The 26,978-nt window shown below is 39.0% G+C and overlaps 1 protein-coding gene across 8 annotated transcripts in view; it reads right to left on the bottom strand.

The window, feature by feature from the left end:
- The window catches only part of RBMS3 (RNA binding motif single stranded interacting protein 3), a gene marked incomplete at its 3' end in the record, with an annotated part of 697,589 nt that overhangs the window by 135,521 nt on the left and 535,090 nt on the right, over positions 1-26,978 (bottom strand). For all 8 annotated transcript variants that reach the window (XR_014317039.1, XR_014317040.1, XM_082754887.1 and 5 more), the window contains 2 exons: positions 17,507-17,664; positions 7,811-7,890 (listed from right to left, as the gene is read on the bottom strand). Coding sequence is in view for 6 of the 8 variants with exons in the window: in XM_082754887.1 (XP_082611013.1) it covers positions 7,811-7,890; positions 17,507-17,664 (238 nt within the window). The remainder of the gene's footprint in view (positions 1-7,810; positions 7,891-17,506; positions 17,665-26,978) is intronic.

The raw sequence follows: 26,978 nt of genomic DNA, 5'->3' as shown, positions 1-26,978 counted from the left end.
ATGACAAGTGATACTGTGACAGAAAAAAAAAAAGGAATGATTTTTTCTCATTTATATACCATATTGTTCTCTAACTTCAGTCTTACAAAACAACCCAAAGATCTTAATCCAAACTGCAGTAATGCTGTTTTGTACATCACAACCTGAATTTCTGCAATACCACAGACAAACTGATCTTACACATTTTTTGCCACGTCCAGTTACAAAATAATAGTAATGATTTTATAAATTATTATTATTATTGTTGTTATTGTTATTGCTATTATTATAATAATAAAAAAGAAAGGATTTCTCATTAATTATACAGCCAGATTACAAAAGTCAACATTTCATACTAAGGTTATTTAAAATACTAAACCATATGGTTCTTTTCCTCAGAACTTACAGACAAGTACCAGCATAAATAAAACACACAAAAAACAACAAAAATGTACCATGTCAGATTTTCTGAGACCTTCCCCATCAACAACATCTTTACATATTTCTGGAAAATCAAGCCCTAGACAAAGTTGGCACTAAGTCTTTTCTCACACAAATTCCCTGAAGAATACAAACTATGTGATTTGGCACTGATGCACACCTCCTAATGTCCAAAATACAAATTAAACCGACTCATGTTCATCCAAGAAATAAGTGCTTACCTGCTATTCAGGTGGTTGTTGGGTAGACATCTAATTCTGTATCATGCTAACCAAAGGGAGTCATGCTTGAGCTAAATTGAACTAAGATGTAGTACTGAGCAGATAGGTGATTTTTTTCTTTTTTTTTTTTTTTTCCTAAACAGTATCCCTTTGTCTTTAAAGAATACAAAATCTTCAAATTATAAGAAATTTAAGAGATTTGAATGGATCTTTGCAGCAAGACATGGAAATAAGTGATATTAAACCAGAACCATTTACCTGAATGTCAGCTCAGCAAAAAACAACTGGTTATTTAAACATAACTCTGGGAAAATGAAAAAAAAATTAAAGGAGCTAAAGATGGAGAAACCTCTGTTGTTCAGTGATCAGAAATGGCATACTTCACATTTGAAATTCTCAAGAATGTGGCATGAAGCAACACAACTATTCACTGACTTTTAAATTCTGTCTTTGAAATGAAGGAGATGGTTCAAGAAACACTCAATTTCAGTTGAAGTCATAAAATATTGCACATCTATGGCTGAAGAGTCAATTCAAATGGGATTAAGGACAAGCCCTACTTGGCTGAGCTCTAGAGAGAGGGCAAGGCCAAGAGCCTCTGCTGGCATTGCATGACAGTCACAGCTCTAAATGGGAGAACAAAAAATGAAGCACTGGTGAGGCTGGCCATACCACACATACCTGCACAAGCCACAGGACAAAGCCACAGAGACCTAACTAGGGAAGCGCTGTCTAAACAGATGGTTTTCTGTTTTCTACTAATTCTGCACCCATCCTATAGTTTCCTGGGAGAAAGTCCATCTTTACGACCATCTCCTACAAAGTCTATGTGATTTTAACTCTTATACAACGTCTGAGCAATCAAACTGTATTTCCCCAGAATCACACTGTTCTCCATATGCCACAGGGCACCTCCTAACATCCAACACAACTTGGGCAAGGGGTCCACAGAGCCCATTCTGCACCGAGCAGTTTCCCATAGAAACCTGAGCTGGGGACTGCTGCCTGCACACCGCTGAGGACATGGGGAGCACCTGGGTTGAAAAGCAGAATGAGTTACAGTGATCTTGTGGTCATCACCAGGACTCGGAGAGGACAATAACAGAAGTTATTAAAGACTTAAACAGTCACAGATGAAGACTGTTTATTTATTATCAACTGACAGAAATCAAAAGGATGTTTATAGGGTTTGAGATGTAAAAGAGATTTCAGCTAACAATGAGCTGAGCACGTGCACTTACAGAGCAGAGAAAGTGAAAGATAACAGCAATTCCATAAAAAATGACAGCCAGGAATTGGAGACAGGATAAAGAAACAGAAAATTTGTTTAACAGTTATTTTACAGAAGTCTTTACAAGGATCATATTTCTGATACAGTAGGGAAGGATTTATTTACTGAACTCAGCAGATAACAATGAAAATATTTACAAAACTGAATTCTTAGAAGGTAGATAATGTAACGGATCCAGATAACATTAATATCATATATGTTAAAGGAAATGAAGATACAAATGAGGGAAATAAATTTTATTTTTCTGAACATAGATCTTTTCTGAGGATAACAATGTAGATAATCCTCTTTTTAAACCAGCTCCACAGAGTATTACCAGTATGAAACTCAGCAGAATGCAGTTTATTCAAAGTTCTCTGTAGCACACAGTTGTTTTAAGCTAACTATAAACCAGTATCTAGTTTCTACCTTTGTCTCTTGTTCTGTCACGTCTAAAATGTCAAATACATATCAATATATGCACAGAGAGATAGAAAGACACGGATATTTATGGTAATGCATTACTTACCTTGATAAAGTGATGAAAAGTCCCCAGTAAAACAGTTTTAGAATAGTTTTTCAGTGGTTATTCATATAAATCAAGAGACGTAAATGACCAAAAAGTTAAAGAAGCAAATTAAGACAAAAGGGCTAAGAAGTTATCAAATAACACTTTTTAAGTTCATTCATTCAAAAAAAAAAATTACAGCGTCAATAATGACAAACAATATATCAGTTGTTCACCCAATAAGAAGACAAATAGCTTAAAATTTTGCTTTTATCCATTGCACAATTAACCCTCAACTGGATTATTTTTTAGTTCTAGTATTTACTCTTGGTCATGATCTCCTAGAAAACACATTGCTCTTAAATATGTAACTCCATGTTCTAAGTCTGCCTCTCTGAGGCAAAGATTAAACATTTGAATTTACTCTTTGACTTTAGAGAATCCAGGAGATGACCCTAGAGAAATACTGAAACTAATGAGAGAGGTAGAAAATACCTGTTCCTTCTGGTGAAACAAGTCCACAGCAATGTAGTGCTTTGGCCCTACTGAAGAAAAAAATGCATGACCAATAATGATATTTATTTACAGAAGGATCTTGCTACCTGAGGTATTTGCAAATACATCTGTATTGTTGAAAATAATTTCTTTCTATTTAAGAGTTGCTGCTCTAGTAATAGTCCCATAATGCCACAGTCACTTGTTACCAGTAGGGTACTTAACCTCCACAAAAATATACAACCTACACAAAAATACATAACACTTCCCACCTCTTTCTGTTTATCACGTATTTATAACCCAGCAGAAAAAGTAGTAGTAAAAGCCACACAGAGCCACTCTGAAAGAGGAATATTCTTGAGTATACACTGTATTCATGTGTCTCACTTCCTTGAAATTTTTGCTGAGATAGGAATTGGCCAAATGGCCTCTGACAATCAAAAGTATTTACAAAGCAAATGAAATTTAGGAAGTACTATAATTACTAGAAAATGCTGTGAGGGAGCATAATGGATGTATCAGCAGAGGATAATTACCACAACTGATGCATGTTCCTGTGAAATTCCAGAGAGGAAAGTAAGAACTTGTTAAGCTGTTGAATTTATTCAAAAAGAGTTTTTTTTTTTTTTTTTTTTTTTTTTTTAAGACATCCAGGTATAGTGGGAGCTGAACAGTTCAAAAACTATGAGAAATCTGTACTCAATGCTTGCCCATACAAAGAGAAATTAGGTTGTTACTGATGAAAAAATAGGCATTTTTACTTCAATTCAGTCATTGAAAAATATGATAGATTAGCAAGATTTCATATCAAAGTCCCCCTATTCACCAACAAAAAGAGATGCAGCATTGGAAGGCCAAGGGCAAGCTACCTTCATCATTAATAGTGTTCTTCACATCTTGATTAAGATGTAGAGTGCTATAGTCTGATGTATTCATCTGCTGACTTCTCTTTAAAGGGCCTAAACAATTAGTTTCAAGTGGGGCTCTACTCTCTATTAAAAAAAAAAAAAAAAAAAAAAAGAGGCCTAGTAGGCCCTGGTCAATTTATCTCAGAGAAGCTCTGCTAATAAAGAAAAAAAGAAAAAACAAACAGAAAAAAAGATATATAATCAACCAAAGCTACTCAGACTATTTATGAATTTCACATGGAATCTGCTGAGTACTGATGTTTTGCAGATTTCTCAAGACAAATGCTCTTTCTCTGTCTGGGAGTAATGGAAAGATATTAACTAATTATTTATGGGACAACCAATTAGCTTGCGCTGTATATCTAAGACTGAACATCATGAAATGCCTATTAGTTGAGCAAGCAGGACAGTGGAGCAATTCCCTTCCGAATGGAGTGAAGCCAAGCAGTTGAACAGAGAAGCACCCTTAGTGAGAATAATTCACTAATACGGATGTAATACTGCTCAGTTTACCTAGACATTGCACATCTGATTAGCAAACCGTTTAGAGTGCCAGAAAATAACCCTTGCACTGTCACTGTCTTGAAGCAGAGCAGCCTGGATCTGCAACTGCTCAGCTCTACAGTTTTTGCCATACAAAACAGACAACAGACGGTAGCTGAAGTTAGAAAGTCAACAAGGAATGATACCATTTTGTCTTGTGCAGGGACAGAATACAGAGCCCTCAGAGTGCCCTGTGTGTCCTCCTTTTCTTGCAGAAGCAACACGGTTTTACTCTTTCCTGATATATTGTTAGTCAAGGCCAGCACAGATGTGTGACTCCTGGCTCTGCTCAAATGCTCACGTACGTAACAGTTACTCTCCTCTGGAGAGTAAAAAAGCAAGCAAACAAACAAACCAACCAATAAATTTACATTTAGTTGGAAGGAAACAGTAGTTGAGAAAGTACTTGGTATTCAAAACAAATGTCTAACATAGACCTGTAAGAGGATATAATACAGGTCCATAGGTTTTTCATTGTGAAAGGCAGAGCTGCTGTGGTGCCCAGTCTTTCTGACAGGCTGCTCAGCATCACATGAAGGTTACTCCAGTCCTTTTTTGATTGTGACTTGACAACCAGGCACAACCACCCCATGACATACAAACATTTTACCCTACAGTAAATGCACACACACATATATATCCCACTGTCTCACCAGCATCACATCTCAGGGAACACAACTGGGAAAGGCAGCGGGGATGGAAGCTAGCTGCCAAAACAGTTTGTCTGCTCCATAACCTCACTGCCTCAGGGAGCAGGGTAAAACAAACGGCCTGCAGCCAGGTCGATTTCTTTTCTTATGGGCCTCATCCAACCTGTTACGAGATAGCAAGCCTTAACCAAAATGTGAGAGCTTAGGTGAGGTATGTGGACAAAAAATTAAGACCCTTGCATTTCAGTGGTAGGCCTGAAAGAAATCCATCTGAATATCCACAATCAATTCAATTTAACCCTAAAAGGATTGATTAGTTTTCTCTCACTGTAAGATCATGTCTTGAGCAGTAGAGGTTAATAACAGATTGCATTGCATACTTCTACTAATGTTCTCTGGTTCCTCATTTTTTAACCGAAATCCATAAAGAGGTCATGGCAATAACTAAAGATGATTTTCTTTCTATGCCAATTATTGAGATGCTGGGAGGATAATTTTCAGACTCTGAGTGTGATTTTCCAGGAGACTCAATTCTCTTTCCTTCTCCATGCTGGAAGATAAGCAACTGCCAGGAGGGGGATAAAGCAAGATGCTTCTATCCTTTGCTGAAATGTTTGAATACAGGTGCATAACACAGAAGTATAAACTAAACAGAAGCTCTATGGGAAACTACATTAAGAAGAAGAAAATAGAACTGACTGCTTTTTGCAGTGGTCAAAGGTAAATAATATGAGTGGCCAGTATCAATTCAATCGACCCAGCTACTCAAGTGATCATGTTCATTCTCTGGCTTCTGAAGAAGAAGGTAAATTAATATGAGAAATCTTTTAAATATAGATCTGAAGAGTGCCTTAATCTAATAATGAGGTGCAAATATTATCTTTTATGTGGATCATATACACTATGACAATTTGTTATTTTCTGTGTTTGGAGCTACAAAATCTGTCCTCCAAAAACTGAGGACGAAATGGGATAGATACCTAGTGCACAGTTGAGTGAGCTCAGTTACTGGTTTGCCCCATGCTGCATTATACTTTACCTGCATCTAAATGGCACTCAGGTAAATGAACACTTAAAATAGTCACTTCCCAGGTCATCCTTGCAACTAAATACCGTGTGAGCACAGCAATCAAGAGAAAAACATATCAGAGAAACTTATAACCATTAAAATCAAATTTCACTGTATCTCTTGGAATGTGAATAAGTACTCTGTCTTATCAAGACTCCTATTTTGATGTCCTACATCACTTTTGTTGAACACCCAGCATATTCCTGACTGAAAGATCATTTAAAAAAAAAGTAAAAATAAAACATAATAAAGTAAAATAAAATAAAATAATTGCTTTCAACTTCTAGCTTTCACTCTTTATCATGTAGTTCTTTTTGTTTCTGGCACTGTAAAAATATTCTGCTTTATTTCTGGCTCACAGTATCTGTCCTCTCTAACACAACTGGGAATGTGACCATGGAGCATGCAGGATTCTAATGATGAAGCTGCTCTTCCCAAATCCTTGCTATTCACACTCTTTCCATTGGGTGTTGCTATGATATTAAACAGATTACTATTGTGACCTAATGTATGCACACAGAAAAAGCATGCCAACGGTTTAAGGTCTCCTCCACCTGTGCTGCTTTACTCTTTGTTCTATGCAGCCTGAGTCTGTTGCACTTCACACAAATAACATACATTAGCTGGTATTAAGAAAATCTGTCAGTGACTTCTTTTGAAAAAGAGGGCCATAAAATTGAGTCTTCCAGCTTGCACTAAAAGTTTTATACTCTTTCATGAAGGTGATTTGACTAAAATTTATATGTACATTGCAGCATAAAATTACTGTACACAGTAGTTGTGCAGATGGCTCTCTTTTAATTAGAGAATTTAGTGCATCTTCTGCATAAAGAACCAGACAAGGAATAAGAAGGAATTTAATGAAAGTAACCAAAAAAGGAAATAGTATAATGAAAATTAAAAAAAAAAAAAAGTAGAGAATTACTTAGGACATAGTTCGTGCAACGATTTTATGCTCATTTAATACTAGGAACTCCAAGTAGCTCTTTAAACAATTTGAGGGAGAAGTCTTCACAGATCTGTGGCCTCAGGGAGGTCTTGTCACGCCGTAAGATTCAGGCACCTGATCACTAAACTTTGCACAGCTGATGACCATAAACATGACAGCTGAAGATTTCAAAAACAAGATACAGGCTAGGACTGTGTTTTTGACATGGCAGGGACATACCACACATATTTGATGGATATCATCAGAAAATGTCAGGGTTTCATTAAGCCATTGCAAGTACAAATGGTATAAAATCACTTCATATTTGAAATATCCTCAGTTAGTATTAAAAGCTGCTGCTGTTGATACTAATAACTGTAAAGAACAGAAAGCTACAACAACGTGAAATTCTGGCCATTTTATAACCTATTATATAGACCAGTTGCTGGTCTAGTTATATTCCTAGGCTGTTAGAAAAGCACTGGCATTTACCTGTGTGTTCTTTGCTCAAATTGGAAAAAGTCACACACAATATGCACATTAAAAAAGGGAGAAACAGCAAGACAATATGATTTTTATGTGTACTTAAATTTACAACCGTCAGACATAAATGTTTGAATAATACAAACTTGGGCAGAGAAGAAATTGTTATGGGTCTAAAATGATTGGCTTCAACCAGGCAAACCGTATGCCCTCTCAGCAACCAGTGATGTGAGTCCCTCTCAACACACACTCCAGCATTTCTGTATTCTAAACTCTTCGGTAAATTTTAAATATCATAACGATGGCTACACTTACCTGGTAGACCAGGTGGGGTTTTCAGATATTTGCCATTAAAATGTTGAATTACTACTTCACATTTTTCTGTAGACTCCATTCTGGAAAAGAGAAGAGGGTGGGATGAGGGTAGAGGCAATATGTGTTACTAAACTGTTACGAAAGTGCTCAGTCAGCAAAAACAAAAAGGAATAGAGAAGGAAAAAAAAAAAAAAAAAAAGGACAAGCACAGATGCTTAGAGAAATCTTCAAAGCTGTTCTTGCTGACTTCTGCAGAGAAACTGGTTGAGCTCGTTACAGTACAGCGTGGCTTGCAAGGAGGACCTGCCACCCTCAAAGCATGCAGCTGTGTTCCCGGCTGTGTGCGAGCTGCTGCAGTGTCAGTGAGCAGCTCCCTCCTGCCTCCAGGGTTTCTCCCCGAACAAGGACGTTCTTTATGCTCTCATCTGCTGCCTGGAATAGCATAATAATCTAGAATTGTTTCTAGATTCCTCATGTACCCATAACAACTTCAAATGGCATGAAAAAAATACAGGATTTGGAGAAGAACCCAGAGGATTAAGTAACATTAATTATTATTATTTAATTATTAGAGATATCAATGTTGGAAAAAAAAACAAACGTGCAAAGATGGACAGTAGGGCAAAACTAAACATAAGCAGTATGTATGTCTATTACAAAAAGCCAAATTCTGTTTGAAGATGGTAATTCGCATGTAATCTTGGCCGGTTCATCTTTTATGACCTGAAGATAACTTTCAGCATTGAGTCATTAGAGCACTAACAGTGAACTAGTACATACATTATTGAGCAAACAGTCAAAGAGCACAAAGTTACTGGTCAAATCCTAACCATGGCTATATCTCACATCAGGGAATTCGCAGTTTGTTCAGGTCTTAAAAACTGACTGCATGCCACAGTGGTTCACTGGCTCTGCTACAGACTGGGTATAAAAATGTCTGAAGAGAGGAAAGAGAGAAATAGAAAATTATAAGCTAGAAAAAAAATACTCTTTTTATTTTTTTTCTTACTAAAAAGATGTTTAAAAGCTAGGTTCGATATTCCTCCAATGCATTACTTCTTACCTCCAGGTACTCCCTGCAAAGTAACACCACTGACAAATATTCCTTACTTCTCCCTGATCGAGATTTTTAAAAAAATAAATTTATCTGCCATTCTTCCTATCACATGCTTTTGGGGAAAAGTAATATGCCTAACTCACAGGTTACGGTCTCAACAGAGCGTTTAGAGCAGTGGTTTGTCTGCCAGGGTAAGAGGGACCAAAATGACCACTACCCCCAACACCCTCTCTGAAAAACCCTGATCAACACTCCAACCAAAGTCTTCTGTCAGTTTATTTCAGCTGAAATCATTAAAAATTGTCGCTTCTGGGATCTATCTCTGTTTTCCCTGCATATCATGTGGGCTGGGCTGTTTCTACAGGCGCGCAGACAGCAACTTAGATTGTTCACTTTGGCTTCATTCAGATTTAACTAAGCGAATGTCTGCCTTTAGAGACTCTTGTCTCGGGAAGAATACATGCAATAAAAGTCTGTTTTCTGTAGCTGCAGGCGCTTAGTGTCAAACCATGTTATGTTGCACCACACAGCAGTGACAATTTCATTTTAATACATGGGGCACATTTTAACAAGCCAAAGCAGTCCCTGCAAAGAATGCAATATATAAGCTGCCAAGTGAAAGAGACTCAGTGCACTTTGTGCATTTTATGTGGGAAGAGAATAAAAGTGAAACCCACAGTGTTCTGGGATAAAAAGGCCATCACTCGAAAAGCAGCCTGAAAAAGAAGGCGCACATTTTCTTCTCAAGTTTCACAATTAACGGCTCTCAAATACCATTGCTAGCTATCTGTAATCTGGCACACGCTTCACTTGAAACCGACACTAGCATTACCGACTCAGTTTGAAAAGGCAGCACAGCACACAAAGCTGCCGATACGTGCTCCCTTCAGATGCGTTGCTGAGTAACAACTGCATCCATCCCCTGTCTCTGCCACCTGAGTCCCCGTGTGCCTTCCTTCTGCAGTGGGTCCGCTGGGGGTAGACCTCCCCTCCGGCTGCACCCGGACAAAATATGTTTTTCTCATGAGTTTATTCCCATTGTATGGGACAGAAGCATTTTAAAATGTTAAATGGCTGAGCCTGCTATTTAAGAACGCTAACAGCAATACAACATGTTAAAAGCTGGGCTCCAGGGGACGGGTTTTCTAATGTCAGCAGAACACAGGTAAACTCGGGGGAAGAGCACTCTTCAATCCATTTTTCAGTGATTTTTTTTTTTTTATTATTTCACAATCGATGGAACAAAAAGTGGCAAATTACATTCTGGGAGATAGGTAAAGATATTAGATGCTTCCAAAATTTCTGTTGAAAGGTACAACTATTCAGCTCCTGCTGGAAAGGTGAGGACGTCAGCTTTACATGGTAATAAAAATCTGCTTCTGATCAGATCATTCACAATGCATTACTTCCAAACTCTTCAACAGTATGCTTTTGGTGTTGATCCAAAGAGAATCTTAGACAATAATTCATGTTCAGATACACCTTGGAGATACAATATAACTGAGCACTATTTTGAGTCTAGAAATGCATTGCAGAAAAAAAAAATAATCAAAGCCATAGGCAAGATTTTTCTGATATTTTTAAATGTAATGATAACTACCAACCCCCCCAAAAATAAGATAAATGTGAAAATTTATTTCCAGTTGTGTCTATGCACGAAACTAAAAGTAACTAGACTGACTATATTCCATCCCACTGGAAACGGAGTTCATTTAAAAAATCTGAAGACTGTTATTATCATTTTTCTAGACATAGCTTACAAAATTTATGATGATTCAGTAAGACTAGTAAGACGACAATGACAAAAAAAAATATGATTAATGTTAGGCAAATAGAAACAAAAACATCTGAGGTTCACCTCTTGTTGTTAAATACTTTTAAAGATAATTTTTAAAATGTGTATTATTCTCTCCAAAGACTCTAGTGGTTCCAAAGTAGTTATTATGTGTTGTTATAAGTACTAGGTAACCTTCACCATGGGAAAAAAAAAAAAAAAAAAAAAGAAAGAAAAATTCTAAAAATTAAGCTCTTATACATGTATGTTATAAAGACAGGCAGTGTCAAGAAACAACATAATAAAATTTATACACAAAGAATAACATGATGATTACATAATTATTATATGTGAAACATTCAGTACCATGTAATTACCAGTTAGTAGTAAAATGTGGGTTTGGTTTACATATACCCTATAGTCTCTTTGCTTAATAATAATAATGTAAACGAGAAACAGGCCTGTATTTTTTATATTGCAAGCAAACATTTAAAGATTAAAGATTATTACTACCACACTTAGGTTATGATCAACATACAAATATTATTATTTTATTAATAAAATCAGGAATAATGCTTCTTCACTATTTAAGGCATTTTGCAAAGATTATAGTAGGAAGGTAGTTCCAGTATTTTGCAGTGAAGTCTGAAGAACTGAGGCCACAGCTAGAATACACAGTGGAGAACTCAATTTCTTTAGACTATTAAAAAAAAAATAAATGACTAGAGGGGCAGCCTGACAGAGGTGCGTAAGTATCTTTGTGGGTACTAAGTAGTTCTTTAATCTGGTTGAGAAAGTTGCGACAAGAATCAGATAAATGTAGAAGAGAAATCAGGCAGAAATATTTAACTACAGGGAAGATGACCCACTGGCATACATACTTAAAAAAGAGGTGGCTTTTTCTTATTTTTTCATCTTTATCTTCAAATCGCTTCTGAAAGTTGTATTTTAGTAAAAGACAAGTATTATCTCAACATTAGGTAACCAGGACTACATCAACCGTCCGTGATATAAAAGAGCTCAGAGAAAATTATATGGTCTTAACAGTCTAAAGTTACAAAATAGCTTTGATTAGTATGAGGCTTCTTAGCACCCAGTCCTCCTAATAGCATACTTGTCATTCTTCTACAGTGCTATGTTCAATAACTTCTTGAATTTATTTTGCTGATTTAATTCCAGGCATCCTAAAAGTCTGATATGGCCACAACCTGAGATTTTCTTTTCCCCTGTAACTGATTCAGGTGTCTTATGTCCCCAGCTTGTCGCTTACCGGTAAGCGATTGCTTCTAGATGCTTGCACTTTGGGGTTTAAAACTGTTTTGTGATGAAAAATAATGTTCCCCTTGTCAGTTACAGTGTAGGAAAAGATAATCATTTTGACAAGATGTCCTCATTGCTCATAAATAATGTCTTTTCTAAGCGTGTCTTGCTTGTGTATTTTTCACGTTCATTCCTGTTTGCATGAACAACGGGAGGTTGTCTGCTATCATGGATGGATATACGAGATCTGCAGAAAGCACCTCAGCGAGGACAGGTTACAATCTCCGAGGGTTTGGGCCATCCTGTAGCATTTGTTGTACCCAGGGGACCTTTCTGAGCTGCCTGAACCAGTTTCCCCGGACAGAGCTATGGCGCTTCCACTACACAGAGAAACCTGCTTATTTCAGAAGGAATCTGATGTAACTAAATGACACCTATTTTATCCTGGAAAAAAAATCCTGGAAGACATGCAGCTTCCTTTGAGGAAAAGAATACACAAATTAAAGGCTTGGCTCTTTCATTTTGCTTGAGTGGAAACTGGAACCAATCCATTTCTACTGAAATCCACGTGAAAATGCTATATATAGAATTAATGACCCCATGAGGGCTCAAATCCTTGTTTCCCATTTTCTGTCACTCTCTTTCAGTTGCTGAGTCAAATTTAGTCTTTGGAAACAACATTTAAGACATATAAAGTGCAGATAAGCAGGAGATAAGTTTAATAAAAAACATGTCCAGGCGGAGAAATGCATCCCACTGGAAGCTCCACCAAGAGCATAAGGTAGGGAAAAAGACAAGGATAGAGCCTAAACTCCAAACACCGCAAGATGGATAGATGCCCCATTATAGACCCCCCTGCACTTTCTCAAAGGGACACAAGCATTTCCTCAACATTTCCTTTTGCTCTGAGATGATAGGGACAACTAATTGAGAATCTCTTGACTTGGGTCTTTCCGTGGGAATGGCATCGTAACCAGCTTTTATGACCGTTTATGTTGGACAAATTTTCTCACATTACTGGAAAAAGAATAGTATGAACACACAGCCATTTCCACCTAGACCCCGGCTGATTTATGCTACTGTCTTTGTAGTCTCAGGTTAAGCATTATACTGGTGCCCGCCAGCAGTGCAATACTTGACTGTCTGACTGTCAGCATTTCCATCATAAATTTCTGTTTTCAGAGGCTTATGACTTTGTTGTAAAACGTCGCTTGGGGGGTGAATCTTGCAAGGTCGTTTTAAGTTACAAGACAGTAAACAAAATAAAAAAGTTAGTGGTTTCTAATTCTTTCTTTGCACTTTAGCTTTAAAAGGACCTATAAAATGCTCACTCCACTGTTCAGTTGACTGTGGTACATGTAAGTATGGTATTATTAATATCGCTATCTCTGTAGGGGCGATACTTAAATAATACTTGAATGGCATTTTACTGGGCGGCTCTAAACCCTAATTTTTATTTCATTGATTCAGTGGTACCAGTAAGTCCCTCCCCAAGGTATATCCCATTGTTTCCCTGTCCCCTTCTCTGTGTCCCAAAGAGTTCTCTTCACAGTACCTAGGGCTTAGGTAATGAAAATTGCTAAGCCATATTACCTTATGGCTCCTAACCTTCTTTGTTCCTCCTCCTTCACCTTTAAGGGCTTCATGCGTGTTTTCATGTTATGGCTACCCACTGATATTTGTTTTGGGATCCTGCCTAACCTGTCCCACTCTGGAATTTGCATCTCCCTGGAAGTGCAGCCTCAAGCCTGGCAATAATCTCAGGGATGCACTAGGTTTACCAAAATTTGATCTGGGTTGCAATACCAGATGGAAATCTGAAGATTTTGGAGACACATTCTCATTCTACAGAAGTTTCCAGCACTCTGTAGTGCTGCTGTGAACCCCTTCCAGGGAGGCTTTTCAATGAAAATTTATCACTGCAGGCATTGGAATATTATACAGATATCACACACAGTCTTTGGGGCATGTTTGGGATTTCCAGTTTCATCTGAGATATCCAATTATAAAGCAATTTCCTGGGGAAGATGTAGGATTTGACAGATCATTCTTCTGACTGAAAGTAGGAATGATCCTCATCATATCTGAGCCTGCACTACTGTCCCAGATGATGGATTTGTTCAAGTTAAATTTATAGCACCTTTTATAACACCTTTTCAACTGCCTTCAATTAAACCCTTGAATAAGAAAGAACAAAGCATTTCCCTTCTTCACAAATGCATCCTTAAACTACCTGGATGTTCCCTATCCCCTGGTGCTGCTGACACTTCTCTGCCTCCAAAGCAGCGTCACCACTGATCTGCAGAAATCTCCCTTTAAATATTTCCCCTTTCATTTAGCAAAAATCACCACTGCTTTGGCTCCACTTTGTGTTAGATTTTCTCCCACTCAAAACCTGGCACTCACCCTTTACAGGCCTTTGTTAAGTCAGGTCTTTTGGCACACAGAGTCACCTTTGTAGTGACAGCACATCTTCAGGATGAATTTAAGTATTTTTCTCCACACTTTTGGTGCATTCTCAAACCCAGTAACTCCAGCTTTCCTCCAAGACCTTCTCTCTTACTTACAGCCTCAGATCTCCTTTTTACTCTCACCAACAACTTTGCTAATGGTCAGTTTGCAAAACCAAAATCATAAAAGATGACAGAGCCGCTTTAAAATTGTATCTCAGAAAAAAAAGCCTTCAAATCCAGTTGCTTTGGAATTTTTTTTCCTTTGCTTCTTTTGAGGATTAAGGACTATGCTTTCATTTTAAGCTCTGAGGAATCCACTTACACTTTCTAAATGAAAGATCAGATGCTGAAGTCATTGAATGACTCTCAGCAACAGGGATTTAAGAGAAACACCTACAGTTTTAAGTCTTGTGATGAAATCCCTGTGTGAGAGTAACACCGCATCATTCCCTCTTTCTACAAGCAATCTTATGACAGACTGAACACAAAGCTTCTCATCTGCACCTCCTCCTGTTTCCATATTCCCTGCTCATTAGTATTTCTTGCCCCTCCTCCTCATTTGTCTCTCTACTGTGTGACCAGCTGTGTCAGTCCCAGCTTCTGCTTGCCAGTGTCGGCAGAAACCCATGCTGTCAGCTGCCAGCAGCAAGACAAACCCTGCTGAAAGCCAGCTCCCACTGGCAGTCTGGAGCCAGGTAGCACAGGCTCTGAAATACAAAGCAGGGGCGAGCTGCGAGGCAGAGGTGGCTGTCCAGAGGTTACAGCAATTCCCTTTCAACTGAATGGATTTCTGTGGAGCCACAGCTGGAGTCCAAAGCTACCCTTCTCTGGCCCCTTGCTCGTAACTCTCCTCCCCAAAATCTCCCCCAGGGTGTACCTAGGCAAAGTTGGGTTCAAGCCACAATGAAACATTCTGGAAAATTTCAGGAAAATCTGTTCAGCTGCTTTTGAGGGGTGCAAAAGAGGAAATAATTTAACAGCTTCAAAAAGAGAGCTAGTTTTGTATGTGCATACTTTTAAAGAGGATGAACTTTAATGTGACCAGACATTTCTCGGATCCAAGATCTAAGAGTGTGATCCAAGAACATTTGAAGTTACCCAGGTTATAAATGATTAAGTAGCCACCTGCAGCATTATGAAACTCCTAATCATATTCGTTTAGGAAAAAAATGTGACAATAGTTGTCTACAGTAAGCCTTTACTTCCGATTGCTTTTTGAATATACTTATTTTGAGATTGACCATTCACATAATTAGACAGAATCAAAAAGTGATTTTTAATCTTCACAGTAGTTAATTAATAATTGTGAAACATTAAATTCCAAAATTGCTGGGTTTTAATGTCTGCAAAGTTAACTTCTTGTCCTGCACTTCTGTAGCTCAGTTAAGAGCTGTGCTAAGTAAGCAGCATGAGGCATTTCCACAAGGACGCAGCTACACTGATAAAAGGGTCCCAGTCAGAAAATATAATAGCCAGGATCACCACATGGGTTGCTGATCCTGAAAATCTTAAAAAGAAGTCTTCTGAAATCTTAACTGGTCTGAGATGCAGCTGCCACCCCCTAGATGTACCCTGCTTATACCCAATCAGCGTTTGCTCACAATGTAGGTACACTAGAAAAAAATCCTCATGACTCCAAGCAAAGCTAAACAAATTCATCTCTTTTGAGTGACATGCAATAAAATGATACTGAATAGCACCCTATTACAAAAAGAAGATCAGGTGGTCATGTAATTACAGCTTGTACTGGTAATTCTGCAAAGACAAGAGTCAGTGTTCAACTGTGGTTATGAATTTCTGTATTAATTCTGGCCTCCCTCAGGTCAATGCGAAATCAGTGGTATAGTTCAATGCAGCCAAGTTTTTACCCCTCTGTTGTTTGCATGGTGATTTACACAACCTTTACGTTAGATCACAAAAGCTTTTTGAAATATGCGACATAATTCAATACATTTTCACAAACAAAGTCAATTTTTAAAATGCAAGTTTACCCATGAGTTATACCAATCTATATTTAGTGAGCTAGAAAAATTCATGTTATTATCTGCAAGAATGCATAAAGAACAGCGTGTCATCTTTCAGCATAAATGTTTTGCCTTTTTCTATTTGAATTCAGACAGTATTATCTTAACATTGTTTGTGCATGATGATCTTTCACATCAAGGACAAAGGTAACACTACAATGTCACTTATCTTGCAAGCTGCCTTTTTATCATCCAGTACCCTATTTCACTCAGTGGTGTTATGACACTAGCATGAGTGCCATGATATGCCAAGATATGGTGTATTTCAAAGAAACTCAAAGGATGACTAAGTCATTTTGCCTCCACTACAAAGCACAATGTATGAATATTCTGTAGAAACAATTATTTGGGATTTTTTTTTTAATCATTATTATTTTTGAGCTTTCTTTTGAAGCAGAAGACTGATTTACAGCACAGTTACAGATTTCTCTTCTCCTTATTTGCTTTTTCAATACCCTTCTATATATAGCTCTCCATTCCTTGGCTTTTCAAAAGAAAACTGTTTGATTTAAGAATGTTTCAAGCTGTGGAGAATCTATGTAAATATTCCCTGAGAGTAAACATGGAAACTTGTCTTTCTGTACTGACAACGAGCTACATGGTAATAATATGTTGCCCATTTTGTCTAAACTACTCTGACAGGGCTTGTTATATGCAAATATTTCTTCTTAACCTCTTCTCATAGGTTTGAGTTCCTTGCAGCTTTCAAAGAAGCTGTGTTTTTTCAGTTATAGTTCCTCCCCCTTGCTCTTCCAACTGCTAAATTTACTTTTTCTTGTTGCAAAATATTTGCGAGACATTTAAACAGTTTCCTCACCAAGTGTGTTCTTTTTGCTGTAGGACATTTATTATTATCCAAGCTTGATACTGCATGGATAGCTCACTATTCGTAGCTATTTTTATTTCTATATACATACATTCAGTGAACTAATTTCTGGAGCAATGAAATGAACATCCTTCTGCACCAGTATTCCTCAGCTCAGTAGAAAGAACAGACGTACAATCTGATAAAGGTGCTGCTCTGCATTTCCGATAGCTATGAGGCTTCAGTGTTACAGAGTAGACAGCATTTGCAAAGGACCAAAGTCAAAAAAATATGCATAAATCATGTAAGAGTAAGGGTTTTACCTGGCAAAGCCGACTCCTCTGCTGACTCCGTTAGCATCTCTTAATATTCTGGTGGAAATGACATGTCCAAAAGGTTTCAGCATATTCTCCAGTTCCTGTTCATCCATGGAAACGGGTAAATTTGAGATGTATAGATTTGTGGGATCTTGCTCTTGTTGCTGTGACAAAATAAGAGAAATATCCTCAGTTAGGCTTAGCAAAGTGGAATAGTTCATGGCTTATAAAATGAGGGCTTCTCAAAAGGAGACCAAGCCAAAAAATTATAGCTGCATCACAATTGAAGATAGGAAATTTGTTCATGATGACAACATATTTGCAACATTTCTACAAACTCTCATGCATGTGCTTAACATTTTGCGTGACTGCTCTTAGTGAACTCAGTGACACTACTCATTTATAGAAAATTACTCTCATGCACAAGTGTTCTTGGGTTTGTGTCCTAATTTAACAAACAGATTGTGAAGAAAACATGATTTCCACAAATGTGCTCACTGTTAACATAAATAAAGAAATAAAATTCAACACATGTTTTTAGCAGATGTGCTTCCCAGCCTGCAGACTTCCCATTCAACCTGTTCATCATGAGTAAGGTTGGTTGAAAACACAGAACATTTTCCCCAGTATTTTTTTTCCTTCTTTTTTTCCCCCATCAAAAATGTCTCGGTAGGTAATATGCTAGAAGACCTAATTGGGAGCAGGAAGTTCTGCAGTTCAAGCTAAAAGTACTGGTAACACAGGTCACATCTTCATTCTCAGATCAAATTTAAATTGTTATAAAGTAAAGTTTTCAATATGACTAATTGAGAAAATAAATTTGAAGACAGCTTTTGCATTCTATTTTTGAATGTGCTTTCAGGTTGTTCAGGCTGTGCTTTCAGGTTCAGTTTCAGAACACTCCAATTCTGTTCTTGCCAACCGAACAACTGAAAAGAAATGAGGCATTGGTGCAGTATGCAAAATAAGTGTATTAAAACAGTAAATGAAAACCTTGTCTACAGACAAACAGGTCCTGATTACGCTAAATCAATTTAGCTAAGACCTTGCAAATTTTCATGGCTCCAGCGCCATATTCACTGGTAGCAGCTTTACTTACTATCTGATCACCTGTCAGTACAAGCCTCATTTAGATCAGACATGATGACTTAATTTTCTCTAATGCTTAATAACCAAAAATATGATATGCAATTTCTATGCTATGCAGTAAGCCAGATAATACATTACCTAACAAAGTCTTCTGAGACAGATTTTTGGATTTTGTTTCTTACACGTTTTAATGGGCAAAATGAATTTGTACTAGTTCAACACTGAGATGCATATGACGATAGCATTATCTTTTTTTTTGCTAGGGGGTGTCCTAAAACCAGACAAACAACCTTGCAGCAGCACCACAACCTTACGCTGAGCAAATCACACACAGTCCTGCAGCCATCTGCCCCAGTTTAACTAAACTGGTTTCAAATTACATCCCATTAAAATCAGCGCAGACGTGTCTTGTCAAACACAACGAATCGCAGGTCCCATTTTTGGAAGATGTATGAAGACAGCACAGAACCAAGATGTCTGCTCTGTCTCTGCCTTACACATTCAAAGCTTTGAAAAGCAAAGCAGAAATCCGAGTTTCAAGCTGTGATTCACAACCCCATCCTTTACAGGGACATGGACGACTAAACAAAGTCCAGCTTAGCAAAATACTAGAATCAGAAGCCAAATAAAGTTTTCAGCTTCACCTATGCCAGGCTCAAGGGATATTTTAGCCCTTTTGGATGAGAAGAAAAGCTCCAAAATCAGGAGGCATGTAATGCTTTTCTACTGCATAATTTGGATTCTGACCTAAGAACTGCAACTACTTGCCTTTGGACATACTGCTTAATGCCCATTGCATCCTACCTTTGCATCTCCAGACCCATTACCCCTAGAAACTACCCATTACCATGCAGGTTGAATTCACTGCTACTTCACAAAACAGAAATAAATGTAGGCAATGTAGGCACATTGTCAAGCTGCTGTCCGTAAAAATATACCCAATTATTACCATGCCTTATAGTAAGGTGCAGAGGACAGGAAAACCACACACACAAACAGCAAAGTTACTGCTAATTGAGGAGTTACAACCCCAAAATCCCCAAAGAAAAACGTTCTTTCCCTTTCCAATCCTCTCTCCCTGCAGTCATCCTCCTTTCTTTTTTACTTTAATTTACATTCATGCAGATCAGAAAGCTAGTTCCTCTCCAATAACCAAAAGATATTAGTGAGGGGTTGGAATGGGTACAGTATTGACAATGTAAGGGAAATCATGTAAACGGTACTGGGGGGAAAGCAGGCAAGAAAAGAGGAATACGAGATTTTGATTACATTTTTTAGCTTTAGGAGGGGGGAAAAATTGGAAGGAAAGGAAGGAAAGGAGGAACGAGGAAAGGAAAGAAGGGAAGGGAAAGAAAGGAAGGAAAGGAGGGAAGTGAGAGAAGGGAGGAAAAAGACTAAACATTTTCCTTTGTTTTTTTTTTTTTTTCTTCATCTTTCCCCTTTTTTGTGTGCAAACTGTTTTAAGATTTATTGCCTGTAACTTTTTTTTTTTTTTTTTTTTTTTTTTTCCCTGCACAGGCCACAAGAGGGAAACATGGAAAGATATAGGAGATGAGGAAATGTCTTCATTGTTCCTAAGTACTTTGAAAATCACAGAATCACAAAATCACTGAATGGTCAGGGTTGGAAGGATCCTCTGGAGGCCATCTGGTCCAAGACCCACTCAAGCAGGGACACCTAGAGCAGCTTGCCCAGGATCACGTCCAGGCAGCTTTTGAGAGAGTGCTCCCTCCTCTGTTCCAGATTTGGGCTCAGCTCATCCCTTCTTTCCCACTTGCTCCCAGAAATATGAACCTGAATTTCCTATACGCTTGGTAACTTGAAATCAACAGGCTGATGCAACTGGAGCAGGTCTGGGGGAAGAGGGCCCCAAAGTTGGCAGCTCCAGCAACTCGTTGCACAGGAAGGAATTATGCTACGGCGATTGAGCAATTCACTGATTAGTTACTGAGAAACAGGGAACTTTTAGTAAATAATGATCACTGTACATTTGATTTACACCAGTCTGCCTGCACCTCGAGCCGGAGGATGGCTGAGCATCAGAAACTCCCAAATGGGTTCCCTCACAGGAGCACTGGGGATGCAGCACAAGCGTGGGCTGACTTTTAATTTTTCTTTCCACCATGCCAAAGCCTACAAAGCATTAGCTGCAATTAACTCGAATTAGAACAAAGAGTAGCCCCAGCCTGTTGTCCCTCTGTCTCTCCTGCCTCCTGTAGGCTCGCACCAGCACAGCCAAGCGCACTCCCCATAGACTTGGTGGGGCCCTGCCAGGCCTGCAGCCAGCAGGAGGGGCTCAGGCAATTTGAGCAATAGAGGCAATTAATATTATGCAAACCTCTACCCGTTGACTGGTTAAAGACTTTGATGAATCAACCAATTGGTGCTCAGGGACTGACATCCCTTGTCAATATTAAGGAAAAAAAAAATCTAGCAGTATTATGCAGATGAGATCCCCACAGCCAAAAGGACAGACTAAGATGGAAAGAGCCGCGTTATGCCTCAGTAACTGCACAACATCCTTTGCTTTCACTGAAGCAATTCATTCCAGCAGAATATTAAAATGAGAACTTTTGACTACTCAGTTTTCAAGCTGTGGCAAACAAATAAAATAAATAAGAGCTGCCGCCAATGTGTCTCACTTCTGGAGTAAGAACACATAAGCCTTTTAACTGTGTTAGAGATTAAATGCCGTTGTTTTAAATATCCATGGAAAGTTTAGCTACACTCTGAGGAAGAATGAAAGACTAGCAGGCCACATCACTCTCTCACAAGGATTTACCAATCCTATCTTTTATCAATGTGATAAACAAGGGCTGCAAGCAGAGAGAGAGACAGATGAGGCCACTCATGCTACCTCCACAATGCAGCAGTGTTTTCAAAGAAAGGGAAAAAAAAATCCATGTTATTTTTCCTTACTATACAAATATAACATTTAGAGAAATACCCCTTTCCTTTAAAGAGAAATATAACCCCAAAGAAGCCATATCTCACACCACAAAGTAAAACAAGATAAAAAGCCTTCCCCAAGCGATGAAGCTTTGTGAAGCGTGTTATGCTTGGAGGTGAGCACGTATTACAGGAGCTGTACAGAGCAGCGTGCCCCTGCCACCACATGGGAAACCAGCAGTGCCTCGCACAAGACCCCACAGCCACGTACCCTCCTCACAAGGCACATTTCTTAGCCTTGGCCCCACTCCCCACATGGGGCCATGTTTTCTAGCACAAGGGCTCCTCACTATTTTTTCCTCTGCAGCTCAGAGGTGCTCATTTCACCTGAACCTTTACATCCCAGCTTCCCAAGCTCTGATGTGCCATACACACTTCCCATCCCCAGTTTGGCTGTGAAGCTTCTCACTTTAAAAGGGGAAAGGTGTTTTACTGTTCAAATGTGCCTGTTTGCAGACCAGATGAGCCTAACCAGAAAAATAAATGTAAGCATCCTGCAAATTGCTCACCTTTCATCATCCAAGCTAGTTTACAGTCAAGTTTCTGTCTTCAGGAAAGGTTCACATCCCAAAGCTGCAGGACTGGTGGGGACTGTGGTGTCTGGACCCACACAGTGTGCCAAAACTCTCCCTCTTTCATTTAATTCTTCCTGGGGCTTGTCACCAAACATCAAAAAACACTGCTTTTCCACCTTGAGATGCTAAAATCCCATTTATTCTCATGTCCAACCCCAAGCTGGCCAGCCATCAATATCAGCCCATACTTTCAAGAGAAAGAGCTTAAAGTCATTCATGTGAAGCTCACCATCCCTTCAGAACTACATTTTCCTCTTATGCCTCCCATATTCCAGATAGGAGTAGAAGGGGTCAAGCAGCAGAAAGCCACACACCACCCCCACACACGTCCAGCAGGTTTGGACACCCCACATTCACTGCAGTAAGGCAATCAGCAAAGCACTGCAAAGCCCCCTGTGCCACATGGGCTTTATAGTCCCTGTCCTACCACACTGGGGACACCAGAAGGGAATGACACACCAGACAATCCCGCCATGTCCTGCCAAGGCACACAATAACCCCCAGGTGAGAAGGAGGCTTGGAGGAGGCAGCAGCACAGCTCCTCTCCTTTTCCCAGACCCCATGCACTAACCACCACTAATTAATGGGTGCAAAGCCAAGCCCAGCTGCTGCTTTTTGAAGGTGGGGGTAGGGAAGAGGGCTCTGGAGACTGCTGCATGTGCCAGCTCCAAGAGCATCATTCTCAAGGCATGTAAATGTGCAAGCGCAGTCTCACGGTACAGTCAAAAGCCTCCTCTCAGCTGTCCTCACTGAGTTTCATTTTTCCCCAGATCTTGTGCTTGACAGTCCAGGAAGGGTGATACCTCCAAAGCACAGCTTGCACGTGCACTACAGCCCCACAGAAATGGAGGTGAATTCATCCCAATGGCCCCAACACTCTGAAAGCCAGACTTAGACTCACACTGCAGACTGAGTTCTTTCTGGGTCCTGGCGTGTGCCAGTCTGCATGCATACAGAGTGCCACAAAATGGGTTGCCAAGGAAGAAAAAAAGGAAATGAACCCAATTAAAGCTCCTCTCCAGACAGCCGCAGGGCTCTTTGCAGATCCTTTTGCTCCCACCCCAGCCTGTTTCCCCGTCTTCATAGCCCAAATACCGCAGCTGCTCTGTCATGTTAGCTTCAGGGACACTAACTGCAAGCCCATGTCGTTAAGCCATTCTGGCTGGGCGTGTGCATGATGGACACTCTAACATTGGCCAAAAACACATCTAGAAAGGTTTAAAAGTGTGAATACTGCAAACCAACAGAAGGTTAAAACCAAGGTTTTGACTCAGTCCCAGCATCAGAGCATTTCCAGCATTCAGCAGCAGGCGTCTTGCTGTAAGGCTCTGGAATTCAGCAGTCAGGAGCTGTTGTACTGGGGAAACAGCCAGAAACTTTGTCACTGCCTTTTAGCAAGAACTGAGTCAGTCACTCAGCTCCCAAGGTCCGTGCCAAGGAGGCAGAAGAAGTTTATAATGCAGAGGCTTTGAAACACACTACACGAACATCATTTGAAATGTATAAAACCCAGCGGAGGGCGTGCTGCAACTCAAAGTTGCCATTTGCTTTGCTGGACCCTCCCAGCCACTCTTGAAAGAAAGGACAATGCTCAGATGGGATTTTCCCTCCCATCTTGAGATAATCTTTGGAAGCACTGCATGAAAAGCTGAAAGAACAGTTTCTGCTGGTGCAAGAAGAGGCTGAGCCTTCTTTACGTAGGACATTTAGTAATGCATTCTTTAAAGACACATAGGGAGGGGCTGGCAGGTTTTGGCTGTGTTATTTTTCCCCAAAAGGAACTGAAACCTTCTGTAATCTCAGTAGGACTGGAAACTAAGTCTGTTTGGGTTATTCAGGAATCCCGTATACCAATTCTTTTTATTCAACCTAAGTTACTTGGAGCAGCTTGCTCTAGGAATTTAAGCACAGATTATTAGTTCAAACCGTTCCTTTCCTATCTTCCAAAATTATTCCGGGAACGCATATGAATATAACTTTGTATGTGGATCTGTGAGAGATTCTGAAGGGCTCTTTTTAAAGAGGCACTCAATATTTATATTAACAGATCATATGCTTTTTCTGGTCTTTAATAAATTGAGACTTCATCATATTAATATTGATGCAGATCAATATTACAGCTCATTTTAGAAGCATGGTCACGTCTTTCCAAACATTTTAGACCCAAGTTCAAATCACACCCAATTAGTATTTCCCCCACACTAGTTCATCTCTGCATAATGGCCAGTGCCCAGATCTTCAGGTGATATGTGTCACTTCTCTCCTTTAAAGATCTGGATTGAACTTAACATAAAAATAGTTACACTCTTTATGGAAAAAAGTCATTTATGTGGAACCATTTATATGAAACCAGATCATTTATATGGAAACATTTATATGCCATTCCAAAAATTTTCCAGTGTTTGCTCAGTACTTTGAAAACTAGTTGTATTGTAGCATCAGTCTCATCTTCAATTTATTACATTATTTCTAGACTGGATTCTGTGCAAGCCACTGGGCTTAAATGAAACATTCTCTCTCAATAGATTCACATTCAATCTCCCCTCATATTGTTTTATTATATAACATCTACTTTTTTTAGTACTGCAGCTCATGAGAACTTTCCAGAACGTCTGAAATAGACATTCTCTTGAAAGTTGATTTGATATGCATTTGCCTGGATTTATACACCAAAATAAAAGAATTTAAAGATAATATTTTTTCCAGTTTTTTATTTTTCTCCCATTTATTCCTTAGAGTTTTTGTAGCATACTTTTGCATATATGTGAAAGATGTCTGACTTTCAAACAGAGAATTTACTACTGAATTTCTAATTCAAGTGTCTAACTACAGATCTAACACCTAAAATCTGCAAGCAACACTTGGAGAAGTTCTCTCTTCACTGACCTATCCAAGCATGACAGAAGGCTCCTAGTTTAGTTACCACAATTAGATAGGATGAATATGGGCTAGTGGTGTGAGAGTTAGAAGAAAGTCACCCTAATTCCACCACCTCCCAGCACCAGAAAGCAATGGCAGGAAGCCCAGTGGGCTTGGGAGGGAGGCACGGGGACTGGGATCCTTCCAGTGTACATCCATATAGTGCCTGTGAATCAATGAAGGTATGCTGATTTAAATTAAGTGATAGTAGCTCTGTTTTCAAGGATTGTCATATTATAATTTCTTTTATAAAAAGAAGAAGCAAACAAGCTAACAAACCCACAGGAAACACAAAAGAACATACAGCAATGGTCCAGACCATAGAGTCCTTCCAAACTGCTAACAACATCTTTTGAGCCATTATTGCAGTAACACGAGGTGAACAGAATGAATCAAGTGCAGCTGCCAGGGTTCCCTTTGACTTTTTACTGGCTTATTTACTTCCCTTTGTGTGGGCACATTTTTAACAGTGCAGACAGCTAAATCAATGGCCAGTTAACTATTGATCTCTGGCTAGTTTCACTTTCTTGTCGAGCAGCACACCAAAAGGCTTACAAGACTGTTCAGAGAGCCTAAAATTTACATGGATTTTATTAGTGCCCAAAGTACTGATAATCCAACAGAAGGAAACTGGTAAAAACGATGCCAGCTGTCTTGTCTTGAGTCCTTCCAATGCTCTTTGCAGCAGGCCCTGCCTGAAGCACCAGCTTCAACCGAGACCATGTCTGAACACCAAGACTTCACAGGGAAAGTACTGCAGAGCAGAAGACACTGGGGTATTCTGGGCTTTCTTTTGTCTTAGGGACCTTCAAAAGAACATGGGTGTTGTCTGATGGCCTTTTCAAGGCTTCAATATGTCAAGATTTAACATCCTGAGATATTAAATTTCTCTTCAACCCTGCTACATCTACTTCATGGTAGTCACTGTGCCTTTTTAGACAGAGTGCTGACTACATTTCATAAATTGGCTTTCTTCTATACCCAACCCTAACCAACTCTTACACTACAACGGTTCAAAATTTATTAGTCACTTGGCTTTTCTACAGCGCTGCAGGATATTAGGCCTTTGCATAATTAGGCAACTATTGTACAACAATAATTAAGCCCAATCCATGAAGCATTATATCTAAAACTAAAACTGCAGCATGCATTTTCTGCATAAGCTTGATTGTCAACAGGTCAGGTCAACACCCTGTCGCCAATGACAAGGATGCTTTCTGAAAAGACACTGGTTGTGCACATGAAGCATTTCTAAGTGCTATTCTGAAGAAAAGCAATTTCACAATGATTTTCAAAAGCATTTCATTCTTATTTGCATAAGCAAATTTGAGCACATCTGAGCTTTACAATGACCCAAAGAAAAGAATTTCCTCCACAAGGCCCATTACATGGGATCATTTAATCAGAAAAGAGAGACGTGACTCAGGCACCCAGGCTTGCTGTACCATCACTGAAGTGCTTTGTGCAGTTACTTCTCAAACAAGGCACAGGTTAACATTTGTTCTACCAATTTTTTTTCAAAAAAAAAATTACAAACAAGCAAGTTTCTAAAAACTATGACCTATGAAGAGAAAAAGAAAAGTATCGGAGGAAACTGTTTGTCATAAATACCTGTATCAGCTCCACAGCAAAGTATTACTTAGAAGTACAGTTTTAATTAAAAACATGAACTTTAAAAGAAGTTCACAGTTTATATATGCTCAGGATTTCTTCTCACTGTGCAAACTATCAGAGTGCTGCATGGTGCTGTGTAAGCTGGCCTCAGCTTTCTCTTAATTAAGTTTGCTCATGGACAGCACAGCATTTGCTAAAGCTAAATATTGCTGGAACCGAATTGTTATTGGTTTGTCCACCATAGAGCTGCTGCAGAACTTTCCATCATGCATTTTATCTGCCAATGGTGATTTGATTTGCCCTTCATCTTGGGTCACAAATACAGACTCTAG

The sequence above is a fragment of the Aythya marila genome (assembly GCF_965140915.1).
Source record: "Aythya marila genome assembly, chromosome: 2".
Lineage (NCBI taxonomy): Eukaryota > Metazoa > Chordata > Aves > Anseriformes > Anatidae > Aythya > Aythya marila.
The sequence above is the reverse complement of the archived record's forward strand: the minus strand, read 5'-3'. Positions and strand labels throughout refer to the sequence as shown.